Source organism: Sus scrofa, chromosome 1 (genome assembly GCF_054392235.1).
Source record: "Sus scrofa isolate SSC_HxYL_T2T_F1_AM1 chromosome 1, Sscrofa_HxYL_maternal_Yorkshire_Landrace_v2.0, whole genome shotgun sequence".
In the NCBI taxonomy this organism is placed as follows: Eukaryota; Metazoa; Chordata; class Mammalia; order Artiodactyla; family Suidae; genus Sus; species Sus scrofa.
In genome coordinates, this window is record NC_139383.1 from 263198909 (window position 1) to 263213682 (window position 14774).

General features: G+C 43.6%; 1 protein-coding gene and 1 pseudogene across 2 annotated transcripts; one reads left to right on the forward strand and one right to left on the reverse strand.

Annotated features, from left to right (window-relative positions):
• Window positions 1-347: 347 nt before the first annotated feature.
• Window positions 348-13939, forward strand: ZNF483 (zinc finger protein 483). 2 transcript variants are annotated; one of them, XM_084992301.1, is made up of 6 exons: window positions 348-387; window positions 1992-3043; window positions 4271-4664; window positions 7156-7282; window positions 7656-7748; window positions 11498-13939. In XM_084992301.1, the coding sequence occupies exons 3-6, from the start codon at window positions 4539-4541 to the stop codon at window positions 13012-13014; spliced, it is 1863 nt and encodes a 620-aa protein (XP_084848427.1). In that variant the 5' UTR covers window positions 348-387; window positions 1992-3043; window positions 4271-4538; the 3' UTR covers window positions 13015-13939. The 2 variants fall into 2 exon arrangements, with proteins under 2 accessions (XP_084848427.1, XP_084848418.1); XM_084992292.1 differs by having other exon boundaries at window positions 1992-2526; window positions 4576-4664.
• LOC146407147 (large ribosomal subunit protein uL15 pseudogene) lies at window positions 7790-10842 on the reverse strand (annotated as a pseudogene).
• Window positions 13940-14774: the final 835 nt, after the last annotated feature.

A 14774-nucleotide genomic window follows, 5' to 3' on the forward strand; every position in this document is an offset into this window, starting at 1 on the left:
GACGCCTTTGCGGTGGGTTTTTGCAGCCTGGATTTCAAGTTAGGGTAAACAAGGAAAGGGGGAGAAATGGTTTGAGGTTACCAAGGAAACAGAACATCATTCGCGCTGAGGTAGTTCTAGGCCTTTAGGCCTCTGGCGCAGCAATAATTCCTCGGTTGAGACCACCCGCTGCTTCCCAAAGACCATGCGCAACAGGCCGGGGTGGGAGCCTATGGAAAACTCAGGTCTTTCCGCAAAGCGGGACAAGCGCATCCCGGGAATCGTAGTTCTGCGCCCTTGCGCAGGCGCAGTGGACCACTCCTCCAGCTTGCGCGCGCAGCCCCTGCAGGACCAGCTTCTAGAAGCTCATTGCGGTGGTGTTGGTTGTGGCTGCGAGTCCTGACGCAGGTAGTGGTTGCCCCGGGCCCCTAGTTTGGGGGCCGAGTCTGGGTCTTTGGCTCCAAGGGCGCACCTGTTGGCGGGGTGGGGACCGAGGGGCGTCTCGCTGTGCACTCCCAACGCCGCAGCTTTTGCGGGAGGTGGGCGCGCTCCCGGATGGAGCTTTCCCCTCTCCCTTCTCTGCGCCCATGGTCTTACAACTTCGGTACTTTGGTGTTTTGGGCGGGAAAATTCATTGTGAGTGCGCGGGGGAGGGGGCGGTCCCGTGTATTGCGGGATGTTCAGCAGCATCTCTGTTTCCACTCATCAGGTACCAGTAGCATCTTTCCTCCCCTGGCGTGATAGCCAAAATGTCTTCGGACATTGCCAAACGTTGCCTGGTGGCAAATCCCCCCTCCTTCCCGTTTGAGAACTACTTTCTGCCTGCGTCACATTTTCGCGGAGCCTTTATTGTAAGCTCCCTGGAGATCGCAACGAGTGTTTTAGCCACTGCAGAGTCCCATGTGCCCAGCGCGGCGGCAAGTAAAATGTGGTGGGCGCCTAATCTTTGGCGGAGGAATAAATGACGTCATGCATACTGTGTGTAGGGCTCCGTGCTGGGAGGTGGGTAATTAATTGGTAGGATAGTTGCAAAAGGAGGAGAGAGTCCTCCCTCGCCGAAGAGTAGCTCATCTCTTGGGTGCTCTGTGAGGGTCAGGACCCTGATCCGACCCATCCACGCCCGTCTCCATAGTGCCCGGTTCCCAAGTCATTGTAGATGGTCAGTTATTTGTGGACTGAGAGGATGCCCGCAATACAGGGTAGGCTCTGTGCGGAAGAGCACTTGGGAGCCAGAGAAAGCCTCTTGGAGGGGACCATTGAAAGGAGTCAGGTATTAAAGAATGAGTAAGTTTGGTGGGGGAGGAAAAGAAGGTAGCACTCCAAGGAGAAAGAATGCCTCCAGTGCAAAGGGGGAAGAGGAAGGAGTTTCTGGAAATGGAGGAATACTTCTCAATGGCTGCCGTGGTCATCAGGGGCAGCTAGAGCTCGAGGGGAGGTCATCAGGGCAGGGCTTCTAGATCTTCCTGCCTGGCTTCTGCATTTGAATTTTATCCTGAGACAGCTGGGCAGCGTTAGGACCATATTTTGCATATTAAAAGGAATCCTTTAGCTGTGGTGTGAGGCTGAGTTGAAGAAGCCTGTCCCTGTTCTGAGGTGGTTTGAAGAGCAGAGGAGGGGAACTAAAACCATCAGAACCTGCTTATTGATTATGTGAGAAATTTGAAAGTCAGATATGAAATTATGCTTCTGCATTGAGCAGCCGGGAGGAAATGGTTGAGAGCAGGAGTTGAAGGATTTGTGAGTGGATCCTATAGCAATGACCCTTTCCTGATATGTTTTGCTTATGAGGAGTATTTTGTCTGAAGCTACTGTTTTCCTGGCGGTTACCTTTAAGTAACTCCTCGGCTTTTCCTCTCCAGAGAAAATTATTCCTTTAATCTAGTAGCTGCGTAGGGCTGGTCTAGGCCTCTGAGAATGTGTATATAAGGACATGTAGCAGAATCAAACCAAGAACAATGTTTTTAAGATTAACAATGTGTTTCACTTATTTAATATCTTATATTTCTTGACAGTTTCTGCAAGACCAGAAAGTGACTCCTTGGAACACTTGATATTTTGCTGGAGAGTGCCTGTCGGTGGTCTGTGCTGACACTCACAGTCTAAAGGGGCCTGGATTCCTCCTGGGGATACACGTTAGAAGCCGGAATAGCCTGAACGAGATGACAGCCATCTCCGCAGACCCTCCAACTCTGGTCGCAAGTGAACAAAACAGGGTCCTAAGGATGGAGACCCCTGGAGATCAAGAAGCTCTCCTAAGAGGAGACGTTGCTGACCCAGAGTCTTTCAGGCAGAGGTTTAGGTGGTTTTGTTACTCAGAAGAGGCTGGACCCAGAAAAACCCTGAATCAACTGTGGGAGCTCTGCACTCAGTGGCTGAGACCAGACATTCACACAAAGGAGCAGATTCTAGAGCTTTTGGTCTTTGAGCAGTTCCTAACCATTTTACCTGCAGAGATCAGGATTTGGGTAAAGTCCCAACATCCTGAGAGTAGCGAGGAAGTGGTGACCCTAGTAGAGGATTTGACCCAAATGCTTGAAGAAAAGGAAGGTGAGAGTTATAGACAGAGGGAGGGAGTGGGAGAGGTCTCAAGACTTGAGGGTAAACTCGCCCACAGAAAGCACTTCATTACGAAAGAGTTGGGACTGGCTTTGAATTGGCTCTGCCATTTACTGTGTGACCTGGGGCACGCTGCGTAACCTCTCAGAACTTTAACTTACTACTCTAGCAAAAGGGAGGATTAAACCAGATGAAGTATAATACTTGGAAGATGTTCGAGAAATATTAATTTCTTTCCCTTCACCCTTGGGCAAGGGGACCTCAGTACACAGGAGAGAAAGAAATGATCTGAAAATGTTTGAAGTCGCAGGCACATCATCCAGGCCAGGGCTCAGCTTTTAGCCCCAGTGTGTGCATCACATGTTTCTTGAGTGGGACTGTCCAGTATCTGCAATAATGGAAATATGCTCTGTACTGTTAAGCACACGAAATGTGGCTAGTGCAAATAAAGAGGAGAATTTTTTTTTTTTTTTTTTTGGTTGCACTGGCGACATGTGAAAGTTCCCAGGTCAGAGATCGAACTCTTGCCACAGCAGCAGCCCAAGCCACTGCAGTGACAATGACGGGTTCTTAACCCATTGCACCCCAAGGGAACTCCAAGAATTGAATTTTTAATTAAATTTAAACTTGAATAGCCATATGTGGTAGGTAACTCCACCTAATGGGTTAGTGCAGTTCTACAGCCTTAGGGAAGGAACAGCTGACTTATATTTTTTATTTACATTATTATATATTATATGTAAGTATATAAAATGTAAAACTGAATTATAGCATTGCAAAACATTGATAGATTTTGCAGTGGTGGATGGCCCTTTGAGGGCATGTGGTTCAGTTTTTATAAAATCCCTCTAATATATGCTACAAATATTTCAAATATTGACCTTAAGGCCCTCAAAATGTATGTGTGGCTTTGTAGTCTACCAAGAGTTCTGAGATAGGGGAAATAGTGTTTAGCTCCACAGACTTCATTTGTGGTGACACAGTTAATTGGTGTATCCAAAATTTTGAGTTTCCTGGTGCCTTTCCTGCTTGTCTGTCACTGCAACATCATGCTTCCTCCTCTCTGTGGAGGCCCCTGCAATAAAGAATTCCATGAATTGATTACTGTGATATTCCATAAGATATAACAATTTCCTTAAAATAATCCTTTTTTCCTGTTTTTACATGATTCTAATTGTTAACTTTTATTGTCTCATCAATAAGCTGCCTAAAATTCTTTTCATGAGAAAATACAATAATGATTTTAATTAGAAGAAGAGCTGTTGACATCTCAAGGTATTTAATACATATAAATCATACATTCAGAATTCCTGATTTCCATCTTTAGGAATCTGCTGGTAACCCCAGAGGTGGAGCTTGTTCTTAAGACTGGCTTTCCTTCCATAAGTGACTCTGGTGCAAATCATTGTGCTAGGACTGTGAAGAAAACAAATCAATACATAAAACAAATACACTGTTTCACCTTATACATCTTGTAAATATTTTTTAAATGATGATGAAAATTAAAAACAATAAAACTGAGTATGTGGAATGAACGAAATCAGTTTTTGTGAGCTTAGGAATTGAAAGAGTATTTTATGGGTAAGGGGGAAAGCTTGGGTTTTAATAAGAAACTATCTGTGGCCATCCTCTCTGTTTTAAAAGCATAGGAAAGATTTTTTTTTTCCCCTCTTTTTTTTTTTCTGTCTTTTTTGCCATTTTTGGGGCTGCTCCCACGGCATATGGAGGTTCCCAGGCTAGGGGTCGAATCGGAGCTGTAGCTGCCAGCCTACGCCAGAGCCACAGCAACACGGATCCGAGCCGCATCTGCGACCTACACCACAGCTCACAGCAACGCTGGGTCGTTAACCCACTGAGCAAGAGCAGGGATCGAACCCACAACCTCATGGTTCCTAGTCAGATTCGTTAACCACTGTGCCACAATGGGAACTCCTTTTTCCCTCTTTTTCTGACCCCTTTCTCCAGAAGGATGTATCTAATAATTTTCAGTCCGTGGAGCCCATATGAAAAACTGGACTGTTTTTTTTACCCCCTTCCTAGATCCAGTTTCTCAAGATTCTGCTGTTTCCCAAGAGGAGAACACTGAAGAAGATAAAACGGTTTCTGTTCTTCCCAGTACTGAGTCCCAGGTGAGCGTTCCTTCACTGGTTTTCATTCCTGGTTTGTTTGTTTCCTGGTTGCACTCATAGTATGTGGAATTTCTGGGGCCAAGGATCAAACTTGCACCACAGCAGTGGCCAGGACCATAGAAGTGACAACACCTGGTTCTTAATCAACTGAGCTACCAGGAAACTCCCATACATTTTTTTTTGTTTTGTTTTGACCATTTTTCATCTTTTTAATTTTCTTTTTGTTTTGTCTTTTGGTCCTTTTAGGGCCACACCTGTGGCATATGAAAGTTCCCAGGCTAGGGGTCAATTGGAGCTACAGCTGCCAGCCTACACCACAGCCACAGCAATGCCAGATCCAGGCCACGTCTGCCATCTACACCACAGTTCACGGCAATGCCAGATCCTTAACCCACTGAACAAGGCCAGGGATCAAACCCTCATCCTCATGGATCCTAGTTGGGTGAGCTAACCACTGAGCCACGATGGGAACTCCAAGTTAATTTTCTAATTGAGGTCTAATTGACATGCAACATTGTATTAGTTTCAGGTATACAATGTAATGATTGAAAATTTGTATATATTGTGAAATGGCCATATTAAGTCTGGTTAACATCTGTCACCATATATTGTGAGAGTTGTCATTCTTTTTTTGTGTGTGTGCTTTTTAGGGCTGCACCTGCAACATATGGACATTCCCAGGCTAGGGGTCAAATCAGAGCTGCAGCTGCTGGCCTACACCACAGCTCACGGCAACATCAGATCCTTAACCCACTGAGTGAGGCTGGGGACGGAACCCATATCTTCATGGATTCTAGTCAGTGTTGTAACCTGCTGACCCACAACGGGAACTCCCGAGTTTTCATTCTTAAGTGAATGCACACTGAGCTTCTCCTGAGTGATATGAAGACACTAGAATAACTAAAGACAATCTTCTTTTTCTCACAGTCTTCACAGTTCTTAGAGTTCATCTGTGAAATAGTAAAATGTGCTATTTTACTTCAGTTACCAGGATTGATCAGAAGTCTGACTAATAATAAAAACAAAACCATTCATTAAAATTCAGCAGTTTCTCCTCATACAATTAGTCAGGTGGAAATAGAATTTTATTTCCCGAACATGATTAAAAAAAAAAAAGTCTCCAGCTGGATAGAGTTGAAAAATAAAAAGCAGTCTTCACAATGCCAGCAGAAAGATAAGGCTGTCTCACCTTAGTGCTATTTAAAGAATATTTTTGGAGTATTCTAGTCAATGCAGCATGATAAGAAAGAAATGAGGTGGGTATTGGTATGAAAGGAGCAAGTGTGTGTTATTTGTAGGTAACGTCTTTGGAAAATCTCAGAGAAGCAACCAGACAAGTACTGAAACTCATAGAGTAGCTGAGAAAAGTAGCTAGTTACAAATCAGCAAATTTCCTATATACCAGTAAGTATCAGTTGTGGGGAAACACTTCTTACTCACGGTAGTAAATGATAGTGCTGTGGTAGGATAATAGCAGCTCCCCAGAATTTGTCCCTTTCGAGATCCCTGGCACCTGAGATTGTTGCTTTATTTGGAAGCGAAGTCCTTGCAAATGTGATAAGGATATGAATTGAAATTGTTCTGGATTATATGGGTGGACCATAAACGCCATCACAAGTGTACTTAGAAGAGAGAGACTAAACACGAAAACAGGAAGAAGCAATGAACTTTAGGAGCCTAGAAGAAGATTGGAATGATAAGGGTGCAAACAGAAGAACCCCAAGGAACACTGGCAGCTGAGAAAAGCTGAAAGAGGCAGGGAACCCTTAGAGCCTCTGAAGGGAATGCTCTTCCACCCAGCTTCTGGCCACTTGAATCAGGGGAGAATACCCTTCTGATATTTTTTTTAGCCCTAGTTATGGTCATTTATTACAGCACCCACAGGAAGCTACTGCAAGCGCTAACCGCCACACTGCTGTACTGCCTCACACATCATGCAGGGGATGCTGAAATGTGTTTTCATGATTTACTGGGCTAATTTGTGATTTGGAGTAATTGTCAGTGTGAGTTTGGGTTGTTGAGCCCAGGTTCTTGTTTGATTGCTGTAGAAGGTAATTGCTACTTAACAACCAACTGGAAATTGAAATTTGGAATGTAGTCACTGATACTACTCTTACATATTTAGTTATGGCCTAACTTATATTCATTTGGATTTGGGGTTGGGGAATGTAATTCGTATCCTTCGTTTAACATTTTCTGTTAATCCTGGAAATCATTGTATTAAGGTGAAGTCGATCATTGTTAGACATTCCAGAGAATCCTTGTACAGCGTTTCACACCAGGGGCTAAATGGAAAAGGCGGGGATCATATCATAATCCTGTTCTATATCACTTGTAGTTGGCATATAATAGCTACCTTATAGTTTGCTTTGGAATTCTTAAAAACTTGAATATTATCAAAACGATTATTTTTATATCCTGACCACTTCTCCGAATTCTTAGGATCTCTTTGGGAATAACCCAGTACAAAAAGGCTCTCTTTGGTGTCTAGGAATCCATGACGCTCAAGGATGTGGCTGTGACCTTCTCCAGAGGAGAGTGGAGGAAGCTGGAGCCCTTTCAGAAGGACATATATAAGGAGGTGCTGCTGGAGAACTTTAGGAGCCTAGAGTTTCTGGGTAAAGACATCTTCTCTCCATGATCTAGCATCTAAGGGGGGTAACTTTTTGTCCACTATTATTAAAAGGTAAAATAACTGTTTTGACTGGGCTCAGAACGATGATGTGACTAATCCTAAAAATGGGTCCTAAAAATATACTTCTCTGCAGTGTCTTCTCCAAAAAAAGGAGTCTTTGCTTCATTGGACTGGAAATGTTAAGGGTCATTTTGCTGTCATCATGGCTATACCGCCCCCATTTTTCTCCTCAAATTCCAGTGTTGAAGTCTGTATTTAATAGCATCTCCCCCCTGGAGAACCAGAGGCTGTGAATGTTGGAATATCTTGATTCTAGGCAAAAATAGCCATTTTCTATTCTTTTCTCTTATGAGCAGGCTTTCCAGTTTCGAAATTAGATTTGATTTCCCAGCTAAAGTGGGCTGGATTGCCACGGCTGCTGCAGAAAATCTCAAAAAGCTCCAGACGAGGTGAGTTGGTGAAAAGTAGAGGAGGAAGTTGAAGCAGTTACTTACCAAGTCGTTTGGAAGAGCTTTTGAAATATTGGGTGGGCTACGTACTCAAGTAGAAAGATGGTTAGAATATAGGTCTTGCTTTCCTGGAATGTTCATTTTAAGAGGGGTGACTGTTAGTTGGGTCCTCTGAGAAGTCGACACCAAGATATGATTAGCCATGTCCTGGGGAGAATTCCAGAGAAGGGAAGAGGGGAGGGAACTGATTCAAGCTGGGGTTGCTGTCAGTGTGATGCAGGTCTGACACCAGTGATCAGAGAGGAAAGGAAGGAATATTGGGGAGGAAGAATCTTAGATTGAAGTGCAGGTTAAGAAAGTTTTGACAGGAGTTCCCATCATGGCACAGCAGAAATGAATCTGACTAGGAACCATAAGGTTGCAGGTTCAATCCCTGGCCTCATTCAGTGGGTTAAGGATCAAGCATTGCAGTGAGCTGTGGTGTGGATCACAGACATGGCCTAGATCTGGTGTGGCTGTGGCTGTGGCTTTGGCTGGCAGCTATAGCTCCGATTCGACCCTAGCCTAGGAACCTCCATATGCTTCGGGTGTGGCCCTAAAAAGCAAAAAAAGAAAAAGAAAAAAAGAAAGTTTTGACAGAGCCAAAAAAGTCCTCTCACCAGAGTTACCTGCCAGAATTGTGTGCCTCACAGGAATAGGCCTAAATATCCTTGCTGTTCTTGTCACTGATGGGGCACCCATGCAAAAGTGGCCTTGGTATGATGGCATGGTGCAGTCATTGAGCAGTAGCCAGGGCTGTTGGCTCAGTGGTCCAGAGGAGGGCTGAGAGGCATGTTTTCATGGATGGAGTTTCTCAGACTAGGGGTTGAATCAGAGCTATAGCTGCCAGCCTATACCACATCCATAGCAACACAGGATCCGAGCTGTGTCGGCACGCTATACCTCAGCTCACAGCAACGCCGGATCCTTAACTCACTGAGTGAGGCCAGGGATCAAACCCGCATCTCACGGATCCTAGTCAGGTTCATTAACCGCTGAACCATGAAGGGAACTCCGAGATGTATAACTTATTTTAAAAGTCATTTATAGTGGATTGGAGGGAAAGTTTTTGGAAAAGCCAGAATCTGTAGCCCTGATTTATAAAACGTTCATGCAAATCAGTAGGGAATACTGAGTCTGTTAGAAAAGTGAGCAGAGAACTTCAGTAGATGACTGACAAAAATAAAATTTCAGAGTTCCCCTTGTGGCAAAGTGGGGTAAGAATCCTATTGCAGTGGCTCTGGACGCTTTGGAGGCAAACGTTTGACCCCTGCCTGGTGTAGTGGGCTAAAGATCTGGCATTACCACAGCTGCAGCTGGGATTCAATCCCTGCCCTGGGAACTTCCATAAGCTGTGGGTACAGCCATTTAAAAAAAAATTTAAGTAGCTGTGAACATGAAAAACATGTTCCAGGTCACTGGTCAACGATGTAATTTACATTTAAAGAACAGCACTATTTATTATGAATCAAATTTGCAAAGGTTTAGAGAAAGAGCATTTGACCAGAAATGAATACTCAGATACTTCTCATCATGTGTTATTTGGTGATAGAACTTCTCTTCCCTTTGGTTCAATAATTCCAGTTTTATGACTCCCTTCTGAGGAAACAGTAATCATTTGAGAAAAATTTAATGAGAAGCTAATTAAACAAACAGTATATATCTATGATGGATTATTGTGTAACTGATTAAAATTATCTGTATGAAGAATAAACCAATGATGTGGGAAAGAACTGTGAATGAAAAAAGTAATCTTAAATATTATACCTAGATTTTTCTATCCTAAAATATGTAGAAAAATTTCCAGAAAAAACATGCAGAATGTTCAGTAATGGTTAACTTCTGGGTAATAGGCTTTTGTGTTTTATTTTATTATTTTTTTTTGAAAAGCGTTTGTTAGCATTTCATGAACCTCCTTCCGTGTGGCTTCAAGCTACCAGGATAGAGCCGCCTCCCCCTCCCCCCAGACTCCCTTCCCTCATTCTTTTCTTTTCTTTCTTTTTTTTTTTTTTTTTTTTTTTTTGTCTTTTTAGGGCCGTACCCCAGCATGAGGAGGTTCCCAAACTAGGGGTTGAGTTGGAGCTGTAGCTGCCGGCCTATGCCACAGCCACACCAAAGCCAGATCCAAACCATGTCTGCGACCTACACCACAGCTCACTGCAATGCTGGATCTTTAATCCAATGAGCAAGGCCAGGAATCGAACTTGCAACTTCATGGTTCCTGGTGGGATTCGTTTCCGCTATGCCATGACAGGAACTCCCTGCTCCCTCATTCTTAATCTCAGCTCTTCTGCTGAAAAATTTGGCCTTTAGGGTGACATGCTGCTTTGGGAGCTTGCCCTTCCCCAAAACTTTGTAGTAGCCCAATCATAGCACATCAGTGGTAGGAGCAATTCCAGTCTTGTTTTTGGCAGCATTTACCCTTATCTGCCCACTGACCAAGGACCATAGTTTATCCAGGTTGCCAGGTGGGCAGAAGCCCTTGTTCCCTATTAGGTGGTAGTGACTCACACCAACTTTTCCAGAGTAATCTGGGTGGTACTGGTCAAAATTGAGCCTGTGGCGACATGTGCCACCAGCATTACCCTGGCCTCCTGGATGCTTCTGGCATTTGCCGTAGCAGCTGTGCCCATGGCTTGTGCCCTGAAGCTTCCAGGTCTTTCTTAGTCTGGAGACATGTCAGCAACTGAGACCAAAGAGGGGACCCTCCTCAGAGTCTCGAGAGCTACCTGGGGTTTTGTATTTTATAATCATCTGGTTAAAAAGTAGCTTTGTGAACGTGACACTGTGATCTCTTGATTAAGAGCTAGTGTGAGTGATGTGGTTAGAAAATGAATTCAGGGTCCTGAGAGGAGCATAAACCTTGAGAGTACAGTGTTAGAGACTATTGGATTTAAACCCTAGGCCCTATCAAATTTGTGTGCTGGTGAAGGTGCTAAGGGATTGAATTCTAGGCAGTATGAAGATTGAAAAAACAGGACTGAAAATGCAGTCATGTGGGAGGGCCGGTAAATGGTTACCTGGCTAGGGTATCTTTAAGGTAGGGCCAGATCATGGTAACCTTGGAAAGGCTAGCGAATGTGTTGTGCATCTGCGATGTGATTAACATTTTTTATGAACTTAGTGCTGTTTGGCTGCTTTGAGGAGAGGCAGTATGGCATATGGATCAAAATGTGGGTCTTGGTGTCAGTCTGGGTTAAAAATCTGGCTCTACCTTTTAAGGTACATGTGACCTTGGGCAAGCTACTTCACACCCTGTGTGCCTCGTTGCCACATCCATAAAACAGGTGCGATGATAGGACCTACTTCATGGTCTTATGGTAAAATGTAAGTGAAATGCAATTAAAGTGTATAGGACCTGGCATTGGGTAATTATTTGATAAATGCACTATCGTTATTATCATGTGGAAAGAAAGCAGATTGGATGTAAGGAGGAAAAGTTTGAACCTATTATAGAAATTGGAAATAAGGGTGAGAACTTGCATCTCTAGCTATAAAGCATAAACCTTTCATCTTCCTCAGTGTTTTTTCTGAGCTCTGAGTTTACCCGGTATCCACATGTTACTTTCCCTTCCCTGTCTCATAAGACTCTGACAATTATCCACACCCTATTCCTTACCATCTCTACCATCTCTATTCCTATTTAAGTCCCTAGTGCAGCAGCTTCCTTTATTGCAAACAGGAAATATTCTATTTGTTATTTCTTTTAGAGTATGAACTTAGCGGTGAATGGAAGGAATCTGGTGGCAATCAAGACGTTCTTGTGGAAGAATCGACTTTAGATAAAATAATAGAAAGATATCTAATGAATAGGGATTGTAACTTGACAGGAGAGTCCTGGAAACGTTCTGGCAGATTAGAGGAGGGTCGTAGTGATAAGGAACATTCACAAGTAGCAGCCACACAAAAGAGCCCCTTTGGAAATAGCTTCAAACCACCTTCAAACCTAATTAAACACCTGAGAGTCTATTTAAGGAAGAAATCTCGGAGGTATAACGAATGCAAGAAACCCTTTAGTTTTCATTCAGATCTTGTTCCGAACCGCAAAGAACATGGTGGAGAAAAGCCACGGAAATGTAATGAAGGCAGGAAAGCCTTAAGTCACTCTTCCTCTCTGACTGAACATCAGAAACATCAGAAAATGCATTTTGGGAAGACCCACACGTGCAGTAACTGTGGGGTAGCCTTTACTCAAAGCTCATGCCTTGGTAAGAAAAAGAGCTCTATATGTGAAAAATGTAGGAAAAATTTAGGTCAAGATACAACCGTAGATAAAGATGAGGGAGCTGAGAGTGGGGAAAAAACCCATACCTGTAGCAAATGTGGAAAAGCCTTTGGCTATAGTGCCTCACTGACCAAACATAGGAGAATTCACACTGGAGAAAAACCCTATATGTGCAATGAGTGTGGAAAAGCTTTCAGTGACAGCTCGTCACTCACACCACATCATAGAACCCACAGTGGAGAGAAGCCCTTCAAGTGCGATGACTGTGGAAAATCTTTCACCCTAAGCGCCCACCTCATTAAACATCAGCGAGTTCATACTGGAGAGAAACCCTATAAATGTAAGGAGTGTGGGAGGCCCTTTAGTGACAGCTCATCTCTCATTCAGCATCAGCGAATTCATACTGGAGAGAAACCCTACACGTGTAACAATTGTGGAAAATCCTTCAGTCACAGCTCATCCCTTTCCAAACATCAGAGAATTCATACTGGAGAGAAGCCCTATAAGTGTGGTGAGTGTGGGAAAGCCTTCAGACAGAATTCTTGCCTTACTCGCCATCAGAGAATTCACACTGGAGAGAAACCGTATTTGTGTAATGATTGCGGGATGACTTTTAGCCATTTCACATCTGTCATTTATCACCAGAGACTGCATTCAGGAGAGAAACCCTACAAGTGTACCCAGTGTGAGAAAGCCTTCCCCACTCATTCGCTCCTTAGCCGTCATCAGAGAATTCATACGGGCGTGAAGCCTTATAAATGTAAGGACTGTGGAAAATCCTTCAGTCAGAGCTCATCTCTTAACGAACATCATCGGATTCACACTGGAGAGAAACCCTATGAGTGTAACTATTGTGGGGCAACCTTCAGTCGAAGCTCCATCCTTGTAGAACACCTGAAGATTCATACCGGAAGGAGAGAGTACGAGTGCAACGAATGTGAGAAGACGTTCAAGAGTAACTCGGGCCTCATCAGACATAGGGGCTTTCATTCTACAGAGTAATTCTTGGAATATAGTAAGGTCGGGGGGAAATTTAGTCACAGTTTCCCTGATTAAAAACCTGAGGTGTAAATTCCCACAGCCTTGATGAATAGCTGCAACTCTGATGGGTTGGCAGCTGGAAACAATATACTTTCTGTCATTCACCCCTCTTCTTGGCAAGGATGTTGACTTTGGTAGGTAGTGAGAGGGTTGGTAAAGGCATGTGAAAAAAGAAGAAAGTAGTAGGAGATGGGAAATAATTCTAAAAGGCCAAATGTGAATATAAATGCAGGAGAGGGGTGCACAGGGCCCACCTTACCAACTTCTTCAGATTTCCCTCTCTCCTAGCTTCCCCCTTCACTACTGGCTAGTGTTACTGAAAGGACCTGACTGGAGCCAGGTAACCCTGTTCAGTCCCAGTTTGCTGACCAACTCCCTCTAACCTTGGACAAACCATTTGACCTTTCTGAATTGTAGTTTCTTTTTTTGGTAGAACGAAGGGATGGGGCTAATCGTTTCTGAGGTTTCTTTTCTTTTTCTTTGATACTCTGATACTTTCTCTGATACTCTCTGAGGCTGTGGGAATAAGTTTAACATTTTGGATTCATTGTAGAAAAGAACTCATTTAAGCTACTGAACTTGTGGCTGAGTGAGAATGCAGGATGCTGTTTGAATACGTGATGGCCAGAACTGCTAGAACGCTACGCATAGGAACAAGTCAGTAAACTGGCTTCAGGGACTGCTTTGGGCAAAGCACCCAGCCTGTTCTTCTGGACATTGGCTCTGGGCTTGGGAGTCTTGATGATGTGCTTCTGGGCCATCTCAGCCATGCGAGTAAAAGGCCTGGGAAAATAGGTGAGGGCTTGGGGGGTGGGGGGAAATGGGTGCTGAAAACAGCTATTTTGGATGAATTGTCTTTTGCAAAATAGAATTCTATTTTTTAAAAGTTTGCCTATGCTAAGTACTGCTTCCTATTATCAGAGTGCAAACATTCTGCTTGGCAAAGGTCACAGCTAAGATTGGGCCCTTTGACATGTTTTAGTTGGTCTGCATGGTAAGATGTGGGTGTGTGTGACTTCATACCAAAAAAAAAAAAAAAAAGCTTGTCTTGAAAGATTATAAAGGCTGACAACAATGGGCCCATATTTCAGTGGGGCAGGTAGGAAGCAGCTACCTTTAGACACGAAATCTTGTCTTCTATTTGCAGAGTTTTCTCACTTACGTAACTTGACTTGCTTACTCTAGGAAGTTGATATTTTGACCCTACCATCTAGAGAAACATATCCCCAAATCTAAAGAGACTCTATTGATAGTAAAATTCAGGGAAGGAATGTGAAATGATGTAGAATAAACTGTCAGTTTTCTATTACGAAATCAGATCTCAAAGAAATAGGCCCTATAGATAGTAATGGTTCATTCCTTACAAATGTCAGTGGTAGAGTCTGAATAATAATTTCTAACTGTGAACAAGGAACTGAAAACCCTGGGTCAGTTAGATTTGGGTCTCAGGTCATAGGGTTCTGGAGGAGCCCCACTGACTCAACAGTGACGCCCAGTTCCTAAAGTTGAAATTTGAGGCAGCTCCTATAGAAAGAGTGAAACGGGTAAACTTTCAGCTTATGGAAGTGAAGAGATGCTTAATGCTTATCTGAGATTCAGCAATATTTGCTGTGATTTAATGGGTTTAGTTTGCAGTGCTACCTCTGGATGATGTTTTTGGCTTCCTCCTGGTGAGCCCACTCTCCCCAAAGCCTGTAGGTCAAGGATTGCTCTGTGATAAA

Excerpts from the sequence above, each read along its gene's own strand:
- ZNF483 (XM_084992292.1), top strand. The coding sequence starts at position 2,139 with ATGACAGCCATCTCCGCAGACCCTCCAACTCTGGTCGCAAGTGAACAA. Across the intron at positions 4,665-7,155 it reads TTCCCAGTACTGAGTCCCAG|GAATCCATGACGCTCAAGGA; the intron begins GTGAGCGTTCCT and ends TTTGGTGTCTAG. Across the intron at positions 7,749-11,497 it reads CTCAAAAAGCTCCAGACGAG|AGTATGAACTTAGCGGTGAA; the intron begins GTGAGTTGGTGA and ends TATTTCTTTTAG.